Here is a 23,976-nt window from a genome sequence, read left to right on the forward strand (position 1 = left end):
CCACCTGCTTATTTTATCAGGTTAATTTATTGTAAAATGTTGAAGTCTGCATTGCTCCACAGCAGAAATACATTCGCCCCAAGACTCAAAAATAAACCCTCCCAACTGCTCTTCGGAGAGGAGTCAAAAGCAAAACTAAAAAGGTCAAAATTTAGCAGAACACCTATTTTTTCTTCCCCTCCTTCCCAATGCCCCCCCATTTCTTTAAGTTCTTTGCAGAAATACCATAGACTTTAAATTAACAAGAAGGAAAAGATTTAATTATTCTGCTTAGGAAACTCTACTGCAGAAGTCACTTCCACTGTTTGATCAAAACCACAACAGACTTCAACTCCATTGAGTTTGTCAGGAAAGATCACCCTTAAGCCTTTGTAAATGAAAAGAACTATTAAGTGGTAAAAAGCAGTCTGCTTTCCCTCAGAAGACTGGCATACAGCAGTGATCAGTCTGGAAACAAAAAACAGCGAGAAAAACAAATGCTTCTGACTGAACTCTCAGCCCTCACAATTATTAATAATTTTCACCTGTTAGTTAAAAGCAATCAGTCACTGGAACACTGCATACCTACCTGACGAGCTTCGCTGGTTCAAGTCTGGGTGTCAAAGGAGAACAGTAGATTTCTTCAATAAGCTTCCTAGTCACTTTCAGTTTTGGCAGTGTTTGTGCTTCATAGTGAGTAATTTTGTTTTCCATCTCAATCACATCAAAGAGAGACCATCTGCATGCTTAAGTTATAAAAAAAAAAATAGACAGGAAAAAAAAAAAGGAAAAAAAACCCTAAAGAAATATTCTACTACAATTCAGTTGCAATAAAACATAAAAAACAGTAGCAATAATAACACATTATCTGAGCATGATTAAACAGCTTGCAGCTGATGCCAGAATGAAACCACAACGTGGAAGAGCCAAGTGTCATGTGATTTTGCAGAGAGCAGCTGCCGTTACTTTAAAAGGTTTCAGCAACCTACACCATGAAAATAAGAGTATTACACTCTTGTTACCTAGAGTCAAAAACAGGACAGCACCCTCAAATTACAAGCTCTGCAGTTAAGTCAATGCGTGTGATTAAAACATTTGTCTTCGTAGAACTGGCATTCCAGACTCATCCATTCCCACCTTGCTACATTAACCTTACTTCCTTCACAAGCCTTTGACACTCACCCTGTTCCTCCACCCCAAAATCATTTTTCCAGCAGGCATCAAGGAGTAACTAGATACATTTCCCAGGACACATAATGCTACTGTTTTAGCCTTGTCCTGTCTTTCTTCAGCCTCTAGTATTGCTGAAATCACTAGAAAAAAAACCAGATAAAATTCCCTTGCAATCTACCTTCAACAAACTATAGTTAAAGTTAACAGACTATAGTTGAAAAACTGTGGAATGCATTACAGCTTCTCATCTCCAGAACTGTACATACCTTAACTATGCCCTTCCTACTCCTCTGGACAGGACAAATACAGTTATGAATTATTTAACATGTCTTCAACAGGAAGACAGGCATCAGACACGGCTACAATGCAGAGCACTCAAAGAAAAAAGTAGCATGTACAAAACTGACCATGAATAGAAGTCATCCACATAAAGAGAGAGCTACTAAAGAATAACTCACATCAAAACTTCAACATCCACAGCGAGCCAACTGCATCAACTAGGATTAGTGAAGCACTTTCCTTCATGACATATAAGGCCTGAAATTATTCATGCAACCACAACATGAAGCTATCTTTACCAACAGATAATACTCACCACGTGGGCTGAGCAAAGCTCAGTTGTAAGATTCTCCTTGTTATGGTCCAATAGGTTTTTATTCAGTACCTCTTTAGACTTTTAATGTTTGGGGGTTTTTTTCATATTCACCTGTCTAATGGTGGACCAGAAATGTTCAATTTCCCTAGCAGTAAAAGCAGCAACTGCCCTCACTTGTTTCTCTTTTCTTGCATATTTCCTTAGGAAGTATCGTATCCTCACGATGATGAGCCACAATTAAAATCAACTTAATAAAACCATAAAATCATTTTAAGTTTTTATTCTGTTCTATCTAAAAAGTGTATTACTAAAGAATGAAAAAAATAAAATCCCTTTAGGAGTACTGCCCAAACTTTACTAACACAGTGGAAGGGCAAACAAAAACTCGCACACCTGCAGCAATTGTGTCCTAACAATGAAAATGCTGCCTATTCTCCCCCCACTTTTCTGGCTGAAAATATTGAATTCACATTACTCTCTTGGAAGTTGTCATCCTCCATCTTTTGTCCTCGAACAAAGTCAGTTGCCATCCACTACATATCTTCCAAAAGATGATCATGGTGTGGTTTGTGCCAGAGGGCCTCTTGGAATTTGGGTAGACATTTCAGAGACCACAAACCTTCTTTCCTCAGTGTTGTTATCTGCTGCAGAATTTAATTTTCCTTCAAGTAAACAACATTAAAGTTACATTTCCTACTGCACAATGTAAAACCAAGACAGAGACACTGTGAACAATGTTAGCTGAACAAGCCATAGAAATGCTTATTCAGTCCTTGGAAACATTCTATGCTGTCTGAAGTTGCCCTTTATTAAATGACAATGAATAACACATCTTGTGCAGATTTATGTAAAGTCTCTCAAGGACTTTGGGATGCAGTAGTATTATGTAAATCAATAGGGAAGTTTGGGATGCAGTGGTACCCAGTCTTGGCAACTTTATTTTTACCTCCTAAAATACAGTACCTCTAGATCTCATCAGAAGAGCAGGGCTTTTCACAAAATTGGAATGCTCTTCCAGATGGCAGATGGACAGAATTCTCAAGAAAGTCCATATAAAAATGCATTTAGTTTGTGGCATTTTTATTAATACATGCAAGCATCCTGCAACTGCTGGCAAGTAAGCACAAGCAGCACAAATTTTCACTGGGATTCCTCCCCCCTTATTTTAAGTGTGCTGCATAAAAACTTAAAATAATTCATTCTGTTTAATTAAATCTCCTTCTAGAATTTCATTACAAGAACAAACCCTGCTTCTCTAGAGAATCTGCCCGATTCCTTCTCATTCCTTTTCTTTCTTCAGTAAAAATCACATGGCATGTCTGCATCACTAATTAAAATCAAAAGAGAGATACAGCTGTCTACAGAGCACTCTAAATTTAAATGAGCACAAAGTTTTGCTGTAAAGAAGGATTTATACCCAGCTGTGTGATACAATGGCTATCTGAAATCAGTTATTAGTGTCTGGTAAAGTCTTTTGCAAAACCTACTGAAATTGTTTCCTTGTTTCTCCCTAGGTTGAGGTAATAAATTCTGTCATCCACAAAGGCTTAATACAAAACACAAAGGACAACGCTGCCAGGACACAGTGTGAGGTTTGCAAACTGTTCTCTTGCTGCATCTTCTCACATACTTACCTGCAACCTTCCACACATACATGAAATTTACTTTGAAGCATGGTATTGTTTTGATTCAATGAAAACAAAAATCCAGCACAAGAATATTTAAATTGAGAGTCTGGTAGTCATCACAAATGACATAAACAGATATGTTCTTCATAGAACTAAAATTTCAAGGGAAAGTAGCAGTGAAGTGCCCAAAGTTAATCTTGTCTAGACTTTCTTAACGAGATACGTTGCCACTCTGTTTCTGAGGATACTCTCTTCCCAGCATTCAGACAGACTATGTAACTGAGCAGAAACAGATGACAACAGCAATTACAATACACAAAAACCAGCTGTTCAAAGCCACATACAATATAATATGCAAATCTGATATCTGTTGCTCTATGGGAACCGGAGTTGGGACCAAAATCACATGCTTATTATTACAGTCTGCTGGTTGTACCTGCTGAGGAAAAGCTGGGTTCCTGCTGTGCGGAGCAGGTAAGGAACTATGCAAACCTGACAAGTTTGGTCCATTTTGCCATTGGTTTTGCTCCTGACTAATCTCTTGAACCATGTGAGGAACAGGAGGCACTCACCTGCAGAAAAACTTCTAAAAATTGCAATTTCAGTGATTAAAATAGTGGAATACAAAAAAGAACCAAAGAAAGTAGCAGTACAGACTGTGACCTAGTTGGTCAAATCAAGTTTCTGTTGTACTACAATACAACTGCACACCTAAGAGCTATAAAGATGCAAATTAATCAGCACGAGTCTAGGATGTACTTACCCACTCTGTAACCTGACAACACAAAGATCGCTTTTAACAGCATCCTTCGGAGAGGTGCTAGCTAGGGAATCAGTCCCTATCAGGGTATCAAAGGCCCGAAAAGGAAAAATTTCACGCAACATCAGTTAAGGAAAACAACAAATTAGGCACAGAGGGTATAAATTTAAGGCCGATGCATGAAAAATGAGATGTGCCGTGCTCGCTAAGATTTCTAAGATTTTCTCCAGAGGGTTTTTAAATCACATAATAATTGGTAATAGATATAATGTTACAATTACAGAAGAGCTCATTAAAGCAATTATCTTTAATTACAAAGCTTAAAACTCACATTTGACTGTAAATACTTTGTAATAAATCATTAATATCTGTACTAAATGTACCAGTGTTATTTTAAAGGTCATGACACTTTTTTTAAACTGCTATCAAAACTAATTACGAGTCTATATGTGAGGTACTATTTTGGAACTAAAATAAAGTTAACCTAATAAAGTAATCTCATTAACAATAAAATGGTGCATCGGTCTACCACTTCCAAAGCTCTGTCCACATTTACCTTTGATTTCACTTTTACATGCTCTTTATTTTGCTGTGAAATGGTTTTTGGGGTCACAGGACAGCCTCCTGCCCAAGGGGTGGAAGGAGGGTCACCCCCACGGCCACCGGCCTTCCAGCCCCGCGCAGCCGCCCCAGTTCGCCGTTCCAGGAGGTTTATCCAGTCACTTTATTTCTAGCAGCGAGACACAAGGGCTCCGGCGGCACCTGCCGAGTCCTGACTGCGTCCCTTTGGCCTTCGAAGGCGCGGGGCGCGGGGGGGCGCCGGGCGGGCGCCGGGCACAGGCCGCCCCCCAGCTCGGCCCCGGGGCGCTGCCCCCAAGCGGCGGAGCGGCTCATCCCTTCGGGGTCCCGGCGCTGCCTTGCGAAGCCGGCCGGGGCCGCAGCGCCGCTGGCCGGGCTGTGAGGAGCCTTCGGCGCGGAGATAAAGTTCCCCCGGCAGAAGCGCGGCGGCAGCGCAGCGCCGAGCCCCGCGGCGGGGGACGGGCCCAGCGGCCGCATCGTGTCCTCAGGAATGCCGCCCGCCGGCGCACGGGGCCGCGCTACCCCAGGCGGGGAGGAGGCGCCTGGCCCAGCGCCTCGGCCGCCCCGGGGGGAGCAGAGCCGCAGCCTAACGCCCGGCTCACCGGCCCCGGCACGGCGCCTGGGCGCGCACAGCGGGGCGGGCGAGCGCCCCCTCAGCCGCCTCAGCGAGACAGCGCGGCCCCGGCCCCTCACGCACTCCGCCGGCGCAGTCACTACAGCGGCCCCCGCGGCCGGGCCGCCGCCCGGGCACCAAGTGGCACCGTCCCGTGAGATAGCGGGCGCTGGCGCTGGGGCGGGCGGACCGCACGGCCCCTTCGAGTTGTGGCGGGCGGCCACCCCCTGCGGCCGGGAGGGCCCGGGACGGACGCGGCCCCTCAGGCCCCGGCACAGCCTGCGCCTCCCCCCCCCCCGCCCCGTGAGCCGCGCCGCGCCCGCCCAGCGGGGTCCCCGCAGCGTTCACACCCCTCCCACCTTCCTTTTAGGTTTTCTTTTATTCAGCTCCTGCACTGAAACACCAAATTAATAATCCTCTTGAAATAAAACAGCACGCACGCCAAGAGGCAATAAATACACTGGGGTTTTTGAAAGTTATTTTGTTTTCCTTAAAGGCTATGAACAGTTCTCACGGAGTTCAGCTGAGGTACATGTCAGTTTGGGGGCCTTTATTATAAGAAAAAAGGTTGGTTTTTTGTCAGATGGAAAGGAATAGAAAGAGAGCGCTTTGGAGGGAGGACTAATGCAAACGAGTGCTCCAGCAAGGGACAGGAACGAAAAATCAAGGCAGGATCTCTCTCTCCAGCACATATATAGACACTTGCTCTCACAAAATAGACCAAACAGAGCAAGGCCTTCACAATAAAATAAAAAACTCCCAGCTAAACCCCAGATAAACAAGCACATCCCTTTTTAAAGGACAGCTGTACTCTAGGGGGAAAAAAACCAACCTAAAACCACACAAAAAACCCCCAAACAAAATTCTAGAAGCAGCAGTAAATTAGAGGCTTTGGCCAGAAACTACTGAATGAAGGAACCTAGAGCTGACTCCTTTTCTGTGGCTGCCACATCACAAAGCAAGCCTCTGCGCAGAGCCAGCTCAGGAAGCGCGTCAGGCACCTGTACCAGCCCCGTGTGCTTGGGGAGCCTCGGCCGCCTCTGCGCCAGTGCTCTACGGGCAGGGAGGGCCCCAGGGCTGCTGCCTCCCCAGCTGCTTCTTCCACCACCTCCACCGAAGGCTGAAAACAGGAGCAAGTTGTCAAACCGGAGCTGGGGAAAGGAGAACAAGAACTCCAGAGTATGCAGGTCCCCAAAGCAAAATTAAAACTGGTTCCTAAAGGAAGACGGTCCTCAGACATGTGCCTCCCATATCATTGCACATTATTCTGAGCAGCTTGACGGGAATTAAGAGTTCACACACGGACAGCAAAGGCAGACTTGATTAAAGCCCAGAGGAAGTCAGCACCGTTCCTTTCACATGTGCTAGGTTGCTTCAACCCCAAATCTAGCAGATGGCTAGGTAGTTCCCACTAAAAACTAAAATACTAAACCTGCAGCAACGCATTTAGCAATCCACCACAGGCAACGCTAGAACATCCATGGCTGCGCACTTTGAACTGCCGTTCTAACCATGAACCGATTCTCCTCATGCCTCAAACTCAGGTGTGTGAAACACCTCAGGCAGCAAAGGCCCCGTTACCCACAGAGCTGTGGATCTACGTTCTCCAGTCTGCCCAAGCATGTGGGTAATACTGGGGGGATGACACCTCCCAAAGAAAAGGTCACATCTTGAAATATATCATTCAGTCCATGTTCCAAAATTGAGACCTCTCACCAAGTAAGGAATTATTTCTTTCATACTTGCAAAGCTTTAGAAAACACAGAAAATTTGTTTCAATACCAAGAGTTCACAGCAGTCAGCATTATAATGAGTTCCTAACCCATGTGTGTTGTTTCACAGGAAAGTCACGGATGACATGGAAAATAAAAGCTTAAAGTGTTTAGAGATCAGGTTAAGTAAAGGCCAAGAAAATAACAACAAAAAAAATAATCAAAAGTTCATAGAGTCATAACTTCATAATAATATAATAAAAGAGTGTATTAAAATTATTTGCCCCATCTTTATGTAGAGATCATACATATTTAAAATACTATTTCCCAGGTAAACATGTAATAAAAATGTTATTCACATAGCAATTAAGATATCCTGCATTACAAGATTCTTTTAGAAAGCTTCTTTCTCATTACACTGTGTTCAAGTATATCAGTCAGGTGAATGAGTCAGTAGTATAAAAAGCTTCTTTTACGTTTTCTGCTGCAGCATCTTCCCCACCCAGTTTCTCCTGGGCATCCAGTTCATGTTCTGCAAGCACACAAACCCATTTACTGTATTCCTGGATTTAGAAAGGCCACTTTTTTGTAGACAAAGGGAACTGCAAGCAGCAAGGGCCCCACGTCCAGCCACTTACTGGCTCAGTCGGAATCATCATCACAACCATCACTGCCTTCCAGATCGCTGCTGTTCTGTAAAGTCAAATGAAAAATGGTTTGTCAATATTTCATTTATTTCTAGAGACCGACCCAAATCAAAGACATTGATTTTAAACTTCTCCAAAAGTGTAAGAAAATGGGGCTAGATCCCAACTTCATGTCTTAGACCTATCTATTATAACAAACTTCTGTGATGGTATACCAATAATGCTTCTTGTAGCAAAAAAAAACCCTGTACGTTGGATTACACTCAGCAGAGAAGAGATTTCTTCTCATTTATATTTACAACTGTATGATTACAACCTCCAGTATGTGGGTAACTTAAAAGTGTGATAATAGCATGAAATAGTGATGTTTAAAACAACACAGGTGAGACAAGTTAACAAGTGTTTTTTTCATGCAAGACCCTCAAAAGCTACATTTGTTATATTGTCTAAAGCCAGATTTGAGAACTTTTGTCTGCTGCAAAGAATTTATGTCCAAACTCTACTAGAGATATGCAAGGGCTCATTAATACTTGTTTAAAAATTAAATCAGTCGTACAAAGTAGTATAGGGGAAACACTACAAATGTTAGCAACTTACAAGGAAAGCAAAGTCTGAGTTCTTAACTGGGAGCCACTCCTTCACAGGTGAGTCAATATGGTGTGATAAATTTGAGGGGGTTCTGTAATTTTTTGAAGTAAGTATTTTGACTGGTATGATTGGCATCAAAGGATTTTACAAAGAAAGGCTAACATAACAATATGTCTGTAGTTACTCTTTTTTCCTCACCCCTACTTGCTGAAAACATAAACCTCCAAATCCCATGAATTTAAAATTGACAATTTAATATCCTACTACAAAACACATTCTGAGACTGAGACAGTTGACTTTGTAACAGCAAGCACAGCTCATTGAAGTGCAAACAGCCTGCAGATTCTCAAAGGAGTCTGTCATATCATCCCTTATTTATCCTTCTCCACACAGCTTGTGCCAACTGTGATGCCCGGACTGTATTCGGTCAAGTTTATCTAAAGCAAGCAGACCTGCCTCCTGCTAGCAATACATCAGCGATTCGGAACCTGTCAGCAGTTAAGTCCTGTCAACATTACCATCAAGACCTCTGACTCTCTGCACCACATGGTCTCCTCAAGTCCCATTTAACCAAACTAATGTGGCATTTGTCATAACCTCCCGTCACAAATGTCCTCATACAGCACTATACCTCAGAAAAACAATTACCACAGGTACAAAAATAATCCTGAGAAATTTCTGCTATCTTGCTTGTACCATTCAACAAGGCTGTAAATTTTCTATGTCGAAACTCTTTCTCATACTCAAAACAAAAAAAAAAGCAGAGTTGGGATTAAACCTAATGCTCTTCAGAGCAAGATCATTAGCTACACAAAATGAAAGTAATTTTAAGGACTCCATTAAGTGAAGAAAAGGTCATTATTTTCTTATGTGCTGCACTGCACAGAAGTTTTAGCCCTGCCCATGATTCGTCCTTCAAGAATTTGCCAGCCTTCTGACAAAACTGAATCACACACAGGACTGTGAGGTATTCCGCAACCGAAAAATTGTAGGCCAGCACTGCGGGTGTGGTGTGCCTAGTATGCTTAGATTTAGTGCGTGGTGGTTATTGATTTTTAAGTTCCACAGGGTCTTCTCATCTTATGGGTTTATTCCTGCTTTTGCACAGGAAGATCAATTTCACTGATTATCTGTAAGAGACAGTTAAGACCTCATTTAGCCATTCATACAGGTCTCGATTTATGGGACAATTGATTGCACTACCTTTGCACGGTTAGGATATCGCGGCTGTTGAACATGGTGTCACTGGGCAGGCATCACCTTCAATACTCGTTAGGCTGAAGGCTATGTTTTTGGTAAACAGTCGGGCCTTGTGTTTGCCGAGTTCCTTTTACAGATTTAAATCTTTCTAGTGAGCGCACCTGGGTTGGGTCAACAGAGCACGTTGGAATGCTCGATCTTGTTGTAGTTAGGGCATTAGTTTGTCTGTTAATGGTGCTTGGTGGTAAGACTCCAGCAGGACTTGCTTCAAAGTCAGATCAGATTGACGAGGGACTCGTCCAATCAAGCACTATTGTATTTTAAATCACTCCAGCAGTTGTTAATTTAAATAAATACTTTGTGATTTTAACTTCAGATTCCTCATGTGGTTTCCAACCTACTTGTAGCATGCCCCAAACATCTTTTTACTCTTTTTCTTGTGAGGTTATTCTACATCTCAACCAGAAAAAAAACCCTAACTTAAACTGACATTTTCTTTCTGTTGAAAACCTATTCTATGCCTTTGTTCTATTGCAACTTCCAGCTGACAGCAGTTCCTGTTGTCAGAAATAAGGTTCCACTACTTTATTCAGTAGGAGTTGCTCTGAGGACCTATTTTGAGCTCATGGCAGGTTTACCTGAAAAAAAACCCAACGGCCCTAAAATTTCCTCAGTTCCAAATCTTACCTAGTGAACAGTGCATTACACAAAAAGAATTAGCCCAAAATCAGAGTGGTTTTGGTATTTAATACCAGATAATAAATACCAGAGCTGGTATTTAAAGGCAAATTGTCAAGCCGAAAACTAGTCTCTCAAACAGCTTCACAATAGCAAAGGCTGGTAAGGCGTCCACAGTTCCTGTTGCCAGTTTATAATTCTGCAAATTGGCCTGTGCTTTAAGGCATTCCTTCCTCCTGCCCTCAGCTGCCCCACGCAAAACCCTGCAAAAGTAACTTTGCATAGTTCATTCCACCATCATCAAGTGCTCAAAGATGGAAAAGATAACTACACATCATACTCCAGATGCCTGTCATCTTCCATGGCATATTCATGGAAAATAAAAACGTTACTAAGGGAAAAGCCACTTCAACTTGACGGCTTCCATTTGATAAAATAATGGCTTCAATCATTACCTTTGAACTTTTGTTGTCAGCTTGCATCCCAACAGCAGAAGAGTTGAAGTCATGAATGGGGAGGGTGTTTAGCCAGTTTGCCATGGATTTCTCCTCCCTTTCTGTGTTGATAATGGTAGGATAGATATACTGCTCTTTGAAAAGAGCAATCTTCTCCTCCTCCTCTGTCCACTCCAGTGGCTCATGCAGTCCATCATTTCCAAAACGCCTGTTGTATTTTTCAAAGTGTACTCTTTCCAAGACCAGCCCAAGTCCTGGGGCTTTGGGGACATCTACTTTCTCCTCTCCCCAGCTGCGCTCTATGATAGACTCGGCGGCATAACCTTTCACAACAGCTATCACCAGCCCAATCATCTTCCTTATTTGGTGCATCATGAAACTCTGACCTTTCACTTTGATCACTGCAAATTCTACATTTTCCCTCACAAACGGCTCCCCACAGTACATCTCCATTATGTACCGCTTGGCACTGGGGTCCCTGGGTCCCTTCTGAGATGTGAAGTTATGGAAGTTATGCGTTCCTTTATAGCATGCAAGCAGTTCATTGACTTTTTCAAGAGTCTCTTTGTCCAGTCGATAAACCTCTTCTTCCACATCATGGTCTTTATGGGCAAAGGCAAACGTTGGCAGCATGTAAGAGTACGTTCTGGCATCACATTTGTTCTTGGAGTTGAATCCCCCCGTCACTCTCTTCAGACCTTGTTTTAAAAGTGACATTAGGTTTTTGAATCAGTAGGTTACAACCCAATTGTGATCTCGCTCCTACCAACAAGAACATTTTTCAAATAAAATACAATCAAAAGATGTATTTATTTTACAGGACTCTAATTTCAAACTAACCAAAACATATGGATTTATATTAAAACTGCTTATGAGTAAAATTATAATGGTAAGGGAGAGACCTTGTGCAGGAGAAAGCTCTTCCTTGAAAACATTTTCTCTGCCCATTCCAGTATCCTTACCCAGAATTCTGATGTGAGAAGGAAGATGGTTATTGATCTTTTCTAAGATGTCATCTATTAGCCTGACCTTTAGCGACACAATCTGTCCAGCTGCAGACACCCCCTACAAGAACCACAGAACAAACAAACATGTAATTCTGTACCTTGGCAGCTCTGGGGTAGCACTTGCAGAACTGTAACAGCCAAAGAACAAATTTATCCCTTTTTCTCACTGGTCATTTCAGGCTGCAGCCAGGCGAAGGCAAGGCCACAGGGAGAAACCCAAGTCAGAGTACTCCTGGAAGACCTGATGGCGGTGTACAGCCATACAGCATCTCAGCAACATTCGAGAGCAGAACACTGTGCTCCCTTCCATGACACCGCACTGTATTTGACTGCTATTAAGTAAACCACCAACTGAAAAGAAATTACTTATATGCAGTATCAGCCACAAACTCCAGTTCAGACATAGAACCCCACTGTGGCAGGCTTAAAAACAACAGAGATGCAGCTAAACTCTCAAGCACCGCATCAACCAGGCAGCAACAACAAGGAGCAGCAGCAGGCTGGCAGGCTGAAGCAGATGAAGGTGACAAACACAAACTTTAGGTATGAAGCACCAGCTTTACAAATACCATCTAATCAATATCCTGAGCTTTCTAAATGTTTGTTTGTACTCAAGTTTAGTAGTGGATGAAAGGAGAAGTTTCAAGCAACATTCCCTGCGAACAGTATTTGCTATTGGATCTCACTTCAGCCAACACTTTTACTAGTCAACCCAGTAGCAGCGGCGAGGGTACACCAGAGTTTATGAGCGCACAGGCCCTATCCAACGCACCTTATCCGTTCGAGCGCACCGCTGAAAAGACATCTTCTTCATATCTTCCCCGTGGTTTTCCGGGATGCAGCCTGACTGAACAAGGGCAGATACTAAGTCATCTTCAATTGTCCTGAACTGTGAAGATCCCACATTTCTCTAGAAGAGGATACACAGTAAAAATAAGAAATAGGACAAACAGTAATAATTACATAACTGAAAATGATAACTGAAAAATCTTGTTAATCAGACATTGTTGTGAAATTCTTTAAAAGCCTTCTCTTCACAGTCCTAAAACCACTGCCATTCTCTAACAAAACTAACCGTATTTTACCGGAGTGTTAATAAAATACCTACATTCCAACTTACCTTTTACCGTCGTTGCAAGCAACGGATTATTTCTAACTTCACCGTGCAATATTTCTGCAATAGAATTTTTTACCAATTCCTTCAACTGCATGGAACAGCACCAATGAAACGCTGTTCCAGTGCCTGCAAGTTAATAGCTGCTGCTCCAAACATAGCCTCTGCAAATTCTGCTTCTAGATATTAGATTCGGTTCTTTTGCTCAGTTCACCCAAGCTGTTGTGTAACGCAGACTATGGTTTTCTCCAGTGACTTCTACACTCATCTCACAGATGAGCTGTAACAACAATGCACAACTCCGCTTTCATGCAAGGCTGCAAAGCACACACCCTTGACACACACCATTCAGTCAGGAAAGCAGCAAAGCCGATATGCTTATGGGCACATCCGTGCTAAGTGCCTCAGGCTTACTGCTGTTGAACAAATCTACTTTGTCGTACAAACATGAAAAATTCCCTTCTCTGTCTGTGTGCGATCTTATCAATTACCCCGTGGAGATTTTAAAGAACGCCTCGGGAGCGCGTGCGGAGCTTGCAGCGCGCCGAGAGGGGCAGCAGGTGGAGCAACATCCTCCTCTTGCTGCAACACTCCCTGGGGACGGGGCTGCTGCTGGGCACCGCTGGGATGCTGCTGCTACAACAAAGCAGCATCCCTTTCTTCCACACGCAAACACAAAAGTCTTGCAACAGTTTTCCTGTTTCTAAATTGCTACAGGCCACCCCACTAGAGCGCATCAGAAAAAGGAGTTTAAAATGCCTTCAAATACAGATAACCTTTTTAAAAGTACAAGAGATGGCAACATGGAAGCTAACCTGTTTCATTCAAATACACAGCTCAGTTGTCCCGAATCTGTGCCTAGTGGGACAACTTGAGGTCTAACCTAAGAGACCCTTGGCCCGACGGCTCTGAAGCGCAGTGCTCTGAGCAGAGGCGGGACGGGTCACCAGGCGACAGCCGGGCAGCGCCGCCGGTTCTGACACAGCAGCAGTGCCCGCGCTCCCATCTCCCTCCCCTGCTGCAGCTGGTTCTGACAGGTCTCCTGCCGATGCTCTGTGCTAAAGGCTGGCTCACTGGAGATGTGCCACCGACGTGTCATTTGCGCTGCTGCCCAGCCGCCGCATCAGGGGCCCTGCCCCACTCCCCAGGCCGCGGGTGCGCCCCTGCTCAGTCCCCGTGCCTGGTTCGGGCCGTGCTCCGCCAGCCCACACACCTGCATGCCGTGGTAGCCTTTCCCGGAATACGCCATCAACAGCACGATCTTCCTTTTGGGTGACTTTTTATTCGGGTCCTCCGCACCTTCCCTGTCCGCACCGCCCTTCAGCCGCTTGTCCCGATGCCCGTTCTCCGCCGGCCGCGCCGCCGCCTCGCTGCTGCTCCTCAGCCGCTTCGCCTGGGCGGCCGCCAAGCCCGGGGCCTGCGCCATGGAGCCAACCTGCGGGCACAGAGCAGCGGGGGGCTCAGCGCGGGACGGAGGGGACGGAGGGGACGGAGGGGACGGGGCCCTCGGCGGGTACGCACGTTGCGCAGCCGGCGCCAGGGCCCGCCGCACGCCGCGCTCCCGGCAGCGGAGAGGCCGCAGCTCACAGCCCGCAGCGCCCACCGCAGCATCGCTCCCGAGTGCCGGGCGGAGAAACCGGCGGGGAACCGGCGGGGGAACCCGCGGCCGTCACCCTTAGCCCGCCACCCTCAATCCCAGCCCAGCCCGGCCCCGGCCCCGGCCCCGGCCCCGGCCCCGGCCCCGGCCCCTGCCGCCGCCGCCGCCGCCACTTACGCGGTCGCTGCGCAGCGACGCCACCACGCGGGCGCGGCGAGACACGTGCCGGCTACGGCGGCCGCGCGGGGACCAGGCGGGGCGGGGCGGGAGGGGCGGGGCAGGCCCGGGGGGCGGGGCCAGCACCCCCACAGTGCGCGAACTGCCGTGGGCCCCTCCCGTCGGTGCTGGGGCCCGCCGCGCAGCGCGGCTGGTGGCGGTGCCCTGCGCGGGGGAGCAGCGGCCGCCCTTCCCCTTCCCTTCCCTTCCCTTCCCTTCCCTTCCCTTCCCCTTCCTTCCCCACCTGCCTGTCACTCCCCACCGGGGCACAGTGACCGTGCCCCTGCCAGCGCCCTCCCGCACCCAGTGGGCACCGAGAAGCTGTGGCCACAAGGCCCATGAGCCACAGCCCTGTGAGCCGCGAGCCCCGCGAGCCAGAGCCTGGTGAGCCACGAGCCCACCGAGCCACAGCCCCGCAGAACGCAGCCCTGTGCGGCAGGCCCGGCGGTGTCTCCGGGACCACTCCTGCAGCAGGGGGCCATGCTGTGACAGCCAGCTGCTTAGCGGGGGGACCCACGGCCAGGGACCGCCGGCACCCCCGGGCACCAGTCCGGGCTCGCAAAGGGCAATGTGAGCAGCTCGGTTACCCTCTGCCACGCCAAGGGAAGGAGCCTGTGTTTGACATGAGCTGCTGAGGCTCATCCTGAGAAGCACGTTACTTCATGTGTTTTCTGACAGCATTCAAACCCCTTGCCAGGTTTCAGCTCCCAAGGCAGGGGTGGTTCCGACTCTGTTGTCCCCAAAAATGCTGGGTTTGTAACAGAAACATCCCAGGGAAGTTTGTATCCCTGCAAGATGTGCTGTTCCTTGCCCAGAGAACGGCAGCCACCGTCAGTGCTACGTCAATGGTAACACACTGAAATCAACCCGGCCACCAGCGTCCGACTGGGGAGCACCAGCGCCCGCCCTGCGGGGCCCGATGTGCTCCCTGCAGCACAGCCCTCGCCATCCTGCGGGCAGGGCTGGGTGCCACTGTGCCGGGGGACAACGGCGACGTCCAGCGAAACTCTGCAAAGCCACAATGTGCAGTGAAGGAGTTAACTCCTCGTGAAATAAAATGAGCTAGAAGCGGAGTAATTCATCTTCCCATCACCTTGGCTCAACACTCACCCACCCGCTTCCACTCCCTTGACGTCACTAACTCACCGCTGATCTTTCAGAGCTGAATGGGCACGTTTTTTGCTGACGTACTTACCGAGAACTATATATAAAACACAGGAAGAAAGCCAAAAGCCCTGGAAGAATTGCTTGGGTTTGTTTTCTCCTAGAATCAAACAGCAGCATCACGTCACAGTCAATATCTAGAAAGTTGTGCAATTTCCACCGGTGCTTTCAAACTGTGCAGGCCCTGCGGTTCAGCACTTTCAGAAGAGACTGTCAACCTCTGTTCTGTCCCCCCTGCCAGCACACCCCCCTTGGCGCTGCTGCCCATGGAAGAGCCCCACGGGCTCTGCTGTGTGCTTTCTCCGTGTGTGTGATGCTCAGCTGCCCGGCTCTCGCTTGGCTGCAGGCTTTCCACCTGAGCCTTGAAACTTCTTCACAGGAAGCTTCAAAAGAATCCCCCTCCCTCACCCTCAGCATCAGAAACTTGTACGCATATATTCTTTACCACAATCCCACGCCGCAGGGAACACACACACACACAAGGGTCTTCCACAAAAGGCGGCTTTATGTGCTTAAAAAAACAACACAAAAAACCCCCCAAAAAAACCCAAACCCCAAAGGCCTGAGGATGCTGAGCTGCCAGACTTGAAGCAACGCCAGCACCGTCAGTGAGTTAGCACTGAGCATGGCCGGGGGGCTGCTGGGGGCCACAGGCCAGGCCCCACCATGCGTCTCAGCCCACTGAAGCGCAGCTGGCTCAGTGCTCCCTGCTGTGGGTGCTGCCACAGGGGGGGCTCCGCAGGAACAGGGCAGCAGCCCCCCAGCACCGAGCCGGCGGCAGCGGCAGCAGCCGGATCCCATGCTGTCTGGCAGGCCCATCCTCATGGAGCGAACACGTGGTGCCCAGTTCCCCACGGTGGGAAAGGCAGGGGCAGGAAACTGAAGTTATAAACAGGGCCGAGTGAGAAGAAACAATTCCAGCTGCAGTAAATTAAGATTTTGAAATAGGGTCTTACAAAACCACAACCCAGCCCTGTAACTGCACGGGGTGGTGTGGGGTCACACGGGGGCTGGTGGGCAGGACCGTCCCCAGGGACCTTCACGGCCAACGGTAACACACAGTCTGGCAAGGGGAGTTTCGGGAAGTATTCAGTGGAATTTCAGTATCGGGCCCCTGAAAGTTCATGCCTCTGCTGCTGAAGTCACTGTAAGAGTGGAAGGACTGGGCTAATTTATCCAGGGCCTCTCATGTCCCAAATGCCGAGCTTATCTTCCCATCCTAGAGCATTGCGATCCAGGCAGAGCAGGGACTGCGACCACCTGCCCTGCACCACCTGAAGTCCAGACCAATGCTCCCAGCCTGCTCCTCGTGCTTTTTGCCACGCTCAGTGACTTTTTGCATAGCCATGCCACAAAAGAATGCCAAGCCACGCACCATTCTTTCAGATAACAAAATGCAATGAGTACAAACATGTCAGGAAAACATTTAATCTTAATTAAAAATACCTGAACTGTATCACTATACGCACACTTCACCTGTAAGTACCTATCTTGTACTGCAACAAGCTTCCCAAGTATTGATTAAAAAACCACTGGAGTTTAATATAATGCATAACTATTAGGTCTTGGAAAAACACCACCACGAACCTACACCCAGTGCTCACTCCACGCGGCCATCAGACACCCCTGCTCCAGCATGCCAAGTAATGAATAACTCCAACAGGCTGATCTTGCAAATACCGAAACACGGACGGAATTGAAGCATCCAACTGGATGGGAAGGTCCTGCTACCCCCTCATTTCTCACCACAGCAGCAGGAGAGCACAGCCAGGGAATAAGGACAGATGGACCAGTGACTACATCTCCCACCCAGAAACTGGCTCCAGCTTCTCCACTCAATTCAAAGGCTTCATGCGTGGCTTTAGGCGATGTCCCAACCTTCACCTCTGTGAAAAGGGGGCAGCGGCACTTCCGCACCTGAAAGTCAGGGCTGGTGAACCAAACGCATTAAGCAACTCACTCAGACGCTGCACTAACTGGATTTATAAAGTACTGAAAACAGGCCACTAACAATTTCAAATCAATTTTATTTTCTTAAATTGGTGTTGTACAATTTAAAGCCAAAAAAAAAGGTCACACAAACACAAATAAAAAATGTTGACAAAGTATCAAGCATTACCTTATAAAGACCATCATCATACACTCTCACAAACCTGAAGATACATGTTTATTAGACTGAGGTTTCTTGAAATCTATTTAAGACGCTAGACACACACGCTGCAACAGTAACAAAGCCATGACAATAGCAGGTGGACTACACTAGCAACTTCAATGATGGTGGGGGGTTGGCTTTTGGGGTGGTTTTTGTTGGTTTTTTGCATACCTTATTGTCTACAAAGCAATAAATATTTTTCACCAAAAAAGTTGGTTTCACGCTACATGCAGTTAGATAAAAAAGAAAGTCACCAAAGTGATGGCAAAATAAATCACCTGCCTGATTTTTCTTTTTTGTTCCCCCCCCCCCATTTTTGGATTTTTTTTTTCCTGTGTTTTTTTGTAGCTTTTTTTTTTTTTTTTTAAATTCAAGCACAGTGGCTAAGTTTCAAGTATTGAGAGAAAACATATATATACACGTTTGTGTTTGTGTGTGTATCTATAGACATACACACACATACACACACATATCCTTGTATGTATATACACAAACACATACATATATATTGGTTGTAGTCTGTAAACCACGATTTTTTGGAGCAAGATATACTTGTATACATTGAATGTGGACGATTTTGAGACATTCAAGTAATTAAGTACAGCTGGAAGGTTAGTGCTGAGCTTGCCACACGCAGGGGTCCCCATGCCCGTGGCAGAGCCGTGGGTCTGGGGCTCGGCACCCTGCAGGAGGCTGCCGGCGCGTGGCTGGGGCTCGCTGGGAAGGTTCGGGGTGCGCAGCGGGTGTCGGTATTGCAGAGTCAGTCCTGGCTTAGCGCTTCCATGCTGCTGCCCGGCGCCCCGCTCCTGCCTGCAGCGTAGCCCTTAGCAGAACGGGTAGAAAGCAGCCTTTCGGAAGCAGTCTGGGTCTCCTCGGCATTTCTGTCCACAGGCTGGGGGGCTGGTTGGTTGGTTTTGTCTTTTTTTGTGTGTCTGTCTTTTTTTCCTAGGCACAAGCACAAATGGCCACAGAAGCAGCAGACTGCAAACGTATGATGTAACAGCGGCCCAATACTGAAGCATTTGTGAAAGCTATGCTTAAACTTCCTTGGTTGGGGCAACTGGGGAGTATTTTAAAAATTTCTTTATTGGCATTTGTGCTCTGTGATCAGAAATAGCCACGTTGCCAAAGATGATGACACCTCCAAAGTCAACTGAGTTGCTCCTGAAACCCTTGTAAAGTATCACACTGAACATGCCAATATTGAGAGAAAAAAAAAGCAATGAGGACTTAACCACCATGTGCAAAATATTTTGAAATCCCCAAAAACAAAGCCTGAGGTTTCAAGTTGCTTTCAAAGATACTTCTCTGCCCAGCGCTAACAAAATACTGCCATGACTGATAAATTAAGACACACACATGCGCACACAGACAGACGGAAAGGCAGCCAGCTATCCTCTCACACACATGCTCACAGCATCCGCAGCCTCACACAGAACTCTGGCCACTCGCACCCACAGTCTCGTTTGGCTACAGTCTCCTTAAAAAGAAATGCTGAACATAAAACCGAACACTACAAGATTTCTTTATAAAAAAATGAAGCAGCAAATAAAACTTCTTAAAAAACGCATTTCCAATTGTAAGTGTGTAGGATATTAACGCCTGTTCTTGAGCTCTTAAAAAGCACGGAGCTTTATACTGACTGTCCTTAAGAGAACATTTAAATTAAAAAAAACCAAACCAAAAACAAAACCCTAAAACCCAAAACAAATCTTGGCTGCCAGACTGCAAGTCAGCTTCGCCTGGTGTGGAGGAGGAACAGCACAGACTCCGCAGTGCTTTTTGCCTCACACTCACAAGATACAGTACAGTTAAATACGTACAGTTACACACAAACCATATATATATATCAATATATATTCACCCTTAGGAATACATATCAATATACGCACACACGTAGTGCAATAAAACAACCAGGAAGCAAGGAAAGGAATAAAAAGGACAGCATTCCTAACAGTCGTGATGTTCCTGGGTTGTTGTGTGATGCAAAGTCAACTCCTCAAAGTTCCCATAGTGTGTAAAGTGCTCCTTTGATTCACAAAGCTAGTGTTCTTGGTTTCGGGGTGGGATGAGGGATCCAGGAAAGGGGTTTTCAAGCCAACAGCTGCAAGCAGGACAGCGCAGATGCTCCCTCCTGCCCGACACGTACTGGCGGGCCAAGCCGGGCAGCCGGCAGCCTTTCACGCCAGTCCCGCTGAGCTGGGCACCAGGGCAGGAACGAATCATTTTGGCTTCCGACAAGCACAGCAGCGTTACAATGCCTGTCCTGCTGCTTCCCGCGCGGAGGCCCTGTCCCTGTCGCTCACCTGGCCGGAGAGGGGCAGCCCACAGGGCAGCCATGGGCGCGGACCCCCCGGGCGGCCATGCACCCTCTACCTCGCGCCGGGCCTGTGAGTGGGAGCGACTCCAGCCACGTCCAGGCACAAGGGAGTGACTCCCCGCTCTCCGCTGTTCGGGAAGCACTCCAAGGCATAAACGCGTGTGGGGAGGGACAAAGAGAGGAAGGAGGGAGCCTCAGGCTGCCAGGAAGCTTGGAGATGTCCGGCTCTCAGCTGGGTGGGGGAAGTACATGGACTGGTCTTGATTTCTGAACGACAGCCTCCAACATTAACTGAAGCCAGCAGTTTCAGCACATCCATTGCCCGCAATGGACACAGCGCTGGAATACCCTGTTCTTAAGCAAGAGGGACAGGCAGCAGTCTCATCCTTCAAAGTGCTGGAAAGAAGCAGACTTCTATCCTTCATCCCCTCCGCCAACAGGGGAAACCTTTCCACACCGGCTCTGCCCTCACCCCAGCCCTCGGGCAGGGAAGCAGGTGTGCTTGCGGCAGTCACACAGCCCCACAGAGGAATCCCAGTCTGTGGAACAACTTCCCAAAATGTCAAAATACAAAACACTGAGCAGTTCATCCTCCACGTCTCCTACTGCCAAAATCGTTTCTCACCACAGCAGTAGGCCACTGGAAACAGTGATCCGCTGGGGCAAGGTGCGTGAAGAACGACGACGCTGACATCAGGCACAGAACCCTGACAGCAGAGCCGACAGCCTGCGCTCGATGCACAGTTTACCTGGGAGGGAAAAAAAACAACAACAAAAGGAATGGACTTCTCATATTCCTGGCAATACAAAGACTACTGGAACATGCTGGAGACTGCGGGCAGGAAGGCAGAACTTCAGCACATTCAAGAGCCTCTTGAGATGACCACCAGGTACTGATTCAGGCTGACCAGCACTGCGCCGGGAAGGGACAGGTCGAAGGGGTGAATAATTGAAGATCTAACAACGAAAACTGGGAGACAGCAGCTCTGGCAGAGGTATCAAGATGTTATAAACAACCATCGTCCAGTGGGAACAATTTATTCTCTTTTAGTTACTGGAGCGGCTTTTACCAGCGGGCAAGATGACTCAAGGTCTCCAATGCCATTTGTCATGGCTTACAGCTGAGACTCAGCCCAGCCCAGCAGGGTCAGTGCCAGATTCCCACTGTCTGAGCCCAAGACCCTCTCAAAAGCCACATGTTTGGTGGAATTAATTCCTCTCAGAGGAAGACATTGCTGTATTTCTAGGTTTATCATTTTACTTTTCAGGAGTAAGTAATCATATACCTGAGATCTAAAATGAAATGCATACTCACTACAGCCTACCAGAGAACAGCTCAATCGGGAAGCTGGAACACCGGGTAAAACAGGGAATATTGGGACATCAAGAGGGAAAAGGAATCTGTTAGATGCATTAACTGTATCTCTGGGCAAAAGATGTGATTTAGGTTTGGTAAGAAACAGCGCAATAGAAACTACTTAGTATTCCCTGCTCACTTAGTCCTCCAGTACCACACACTACCCACCAATCTCCCTCCGCTCTCCTTCAGTAAGCCTCACGTCAGCTGTGAAAGCTGGTGATAATTAGCTGGCTGATTGCCCCCGAGCCAGAAATCCCTTCTCTCATTACCTCTCCGAGAGCTCTGGCTACACAGATGACTAGAGCAGCCTGGCAGCGCTCTGGACACTGGCCCAAGGCAGGCAGGCGGTAGCTGCTGAGGGGGGAGGCACGTGCTGCCAGCTGTGGCCTCTCCCCACAGCTGCGGATGGCTGGCTTAGCCGGGGTGGCACAGAGCCCAGGCCAGCCGCACTGCTCCAGCAGGTGATGGCTGCCCCATGCCCCATCCCCTCTGCCCCCTCTGACAGGGTCAAGGAGGTGACTGCAGGGCACCTTCACTCCACCTGGGGCTGGCGGAGCTGGCAGCAGCGGGGAGCAACACCCCTCTCGACAAAGGGAGAGCAGGAGAGAGGAGACAGCTGGGAGCAGCAGGCAGAGGGGCTCCATCTGTCCCGGGGACGGGAAGCCAAATGATGGCAAGTAGGCAAGAGTTCAGCTTTCACTGCTACAGCAAGCACTTGCTGGTGAGAGAAATATTTGTCTGCTGCCTTCTCGGCCTGGCCTGAGGCGGGGGCACCAGAGAGGCGAGCAGTCCTGTTTCAAAAGATGCGCTGGAAGGAGCCTTCGCTGTGCTGATCGGCCATCTCTGCCCAACAGCTGCTGCGGTTTCACGTTCCCAAGCGAACTGCGCAGTCAGAGGGATGGTGCTGGCTGGAAACCAAGTCCAGGCCCCTGCTGTTGCCCAACCACTTCCTTCAGCGAGTTCTTTCACGCATCAAAAGCTCCAACAAAGCCCTGGCAATCGCTCCGCACGGAAAGATCTCAAAATATGGCTCAGAACACAGACCTAAAATTCTAACAGCCTTCCTGCTGGGAAAGCAGGAGGCCAGGCTGTGAGGAGCTGCAACAAGCTCAGAAGTCTCTGCTATGTCCACCAAGATGTAGCCAAAGGAACAAAGGATGCTGGGTACTGAAATTCCTGAGCCACGCAGCCCAAGACCCACATGTTCTAGCGGGAGGGAAAAAAACCAAAAAAAGTCACCGAACACTCACATTTATTGATGTTTTCTATGTCGCCCTGTTCAGTGATGATGTTCAGGAGCCCCTCCATCAGCAGCAGAGCCTTGTGGTACCTCTGTGCGCAGTCCTCTCTGTGGTGGAACATCTCATCCAGGGCTGCAGACTGCACCTGCAGGTAACAACCCCATGCCAAGAGGTTACTCCTGGACCAGACCCAGCTTTCCCAGCACGGCCCCCTCAGCTGCATGAACACCTCCTTCACCCAGCCTCCAGAGGCTGCACACAGCATCCTGAGTCAAACCACCTGCTAAGGCTCCTAGTAGGAACCGCTAGCGCCTGGCACTTGCCCCATGCTAACCCTGCTCCCAGGCACTCTATGGTCATTACCATTTGCACAGCATAGCTGAAGATGAGCTTCTCTGCGGTGATGCTGTTGATCCGATCCATGAGTTTCTGTTTGTCCAAGAAGAACCTCTGGAGTCTCATGTTGAGGCAGTGGCAGGATGATACACTGGATTTATAAAGCTCATTCAGCTTCTTCACAACTAGAGTAAAGGAAAGAAATCCTTCAGGTGCTACTTCTAGTTCTCCCTATGCCTCCCCAGTCTCCATGCACAGGACTCCAAGTGAGTAACTTCAAGACGACAGGGTTACATTAAAGCCAAAAGACTAGCAGCGAGGTACTTGCTGCACCAACAGGGTCTTTTTCCATTTCTCTGTCACCTTCACCAGTTATAAGCCTGCACATGGCAACACCTACACGTATACCTAGTTCACCAGGTCTATTTTGATTTCCTTCAGTTGTCACAAGGCAGAGAGCACTTTGCACCATGCAAGATGTCTCACTCGCCACCAGAAGCAACAGACGCGCCAGATACAAAGCTTCTGCTACTTGATGGGTGACGACGTGCTGTGAAGAAGTACGTGACTTGCATGGGGTAGCTGTTGGAGCCGGGTGTGGATGAGCAGCACTGACTAAGCAAGGGAATCTCTCTTGGGACTCTGCTGTCCCAGAAAGAAAAAGACACTGATGCCTGTGAAAGGCCATCTCCCTCCCTGAACCGCGGCAGCTCCTGTGGAAAGGCTGTGAGACAGACAATCAGGAACCCAATATGATTCTGAGCAATTAAATAACAATTTAAAACAGCAAGCAACACCACAGGCTTGAGTCTCCCTAGCTGCAAGGCATGATCTACGCAAAGTACTGAATACAAACTCCTGC

At 47.7% G+C, this 23,976-nt stretch overlaps 2 protein-coding genes across 9 annotated transcripts in view; both read right to left on the bottom strand.

Moving 5' to 3' along the window:
• Positions 1–7,282: 7,282 nt before the first annotated feature.
• On the bottom strand, positions 7,283–14,562 carry PUS1 (pseudouridine synthase 1). 2 transcript variants are annotated; one of them, XM_056341946.1, is made up of 6 exons: positions 14,503–14,562; positions 13,942–14,163; positions 12,387–12,524; positions 11,570–11,672; positions 10,608–11,305; positions 7,283–7,732 (listed from the first exon to the last, which is right to left on the bottom strand). In XM_056341946.1, exons 2-6 carry the CDS (start codon positions 14,152–14,154, stop codon positions 7,682–7,684), a joined length of 1,203 nt encoding a protein of 400 aa, XP_056197921.1. In that variant the 5' UTR covers positions 14,155–14,163; positions 14,503–14,562; the 3' UTR covers positions 7,283–7,681. The 2 variants fall into 2 exon arrangements, with proteins under 2 accessions (XP_056197921.1, XP_056197910.1); XM_056341935.1 differs by lacking the exon at positions 14,503–14,562 and adding an exon at positions 14,250–14,437.
• A 3,150-nt stretch (positions 14,563–17,712) lies between these two features.
• Positions 17,713–23,976, bottom strand: part of ULK1 (unc-51 like autophagy activating kinase 1) — an 81,932-nt gene continuing 75,668 nt past the window's right edge. For all 7 annotated transcript variants that reach the window (XM_056330427.1, XM_056330436.1, XM_056330454.1 and 4 more), the window contains 3 exons: positions 23,142–23,299; positions 22,788–22,923; positions 17,713–20,926 (listed from right to left, as the gene is read on the bottom strand). In XM_056330427.1, the coding sequence (XP_056186402.1) occupies positions 20,871–20,926; positions 22,788–22,923; positions 23,142–23,299 (350 nt within the window). In that variant the 3' untranslated portion in view covers positions 17,713–20,870. The remainder of the gene's footprint in view (positions 20,927–22,787; positions 22,924–23,141; positions 23,300–23,976) is intronic.

The sequence above is a fragment of the Falco biarmicus genome, chromosome 1, assembly GCF_023638135.1.
Source record: "Falco biarmicus isolate bFalBia1 chromosome 1, bFalBia1.pri, whole genome shotgun sequence".
Lineage (NCBI taxonomy): Eukaryota > Metazoa > Chordata > Aves > Falconiformes > Falconidae > Falco > Falco biarmicus.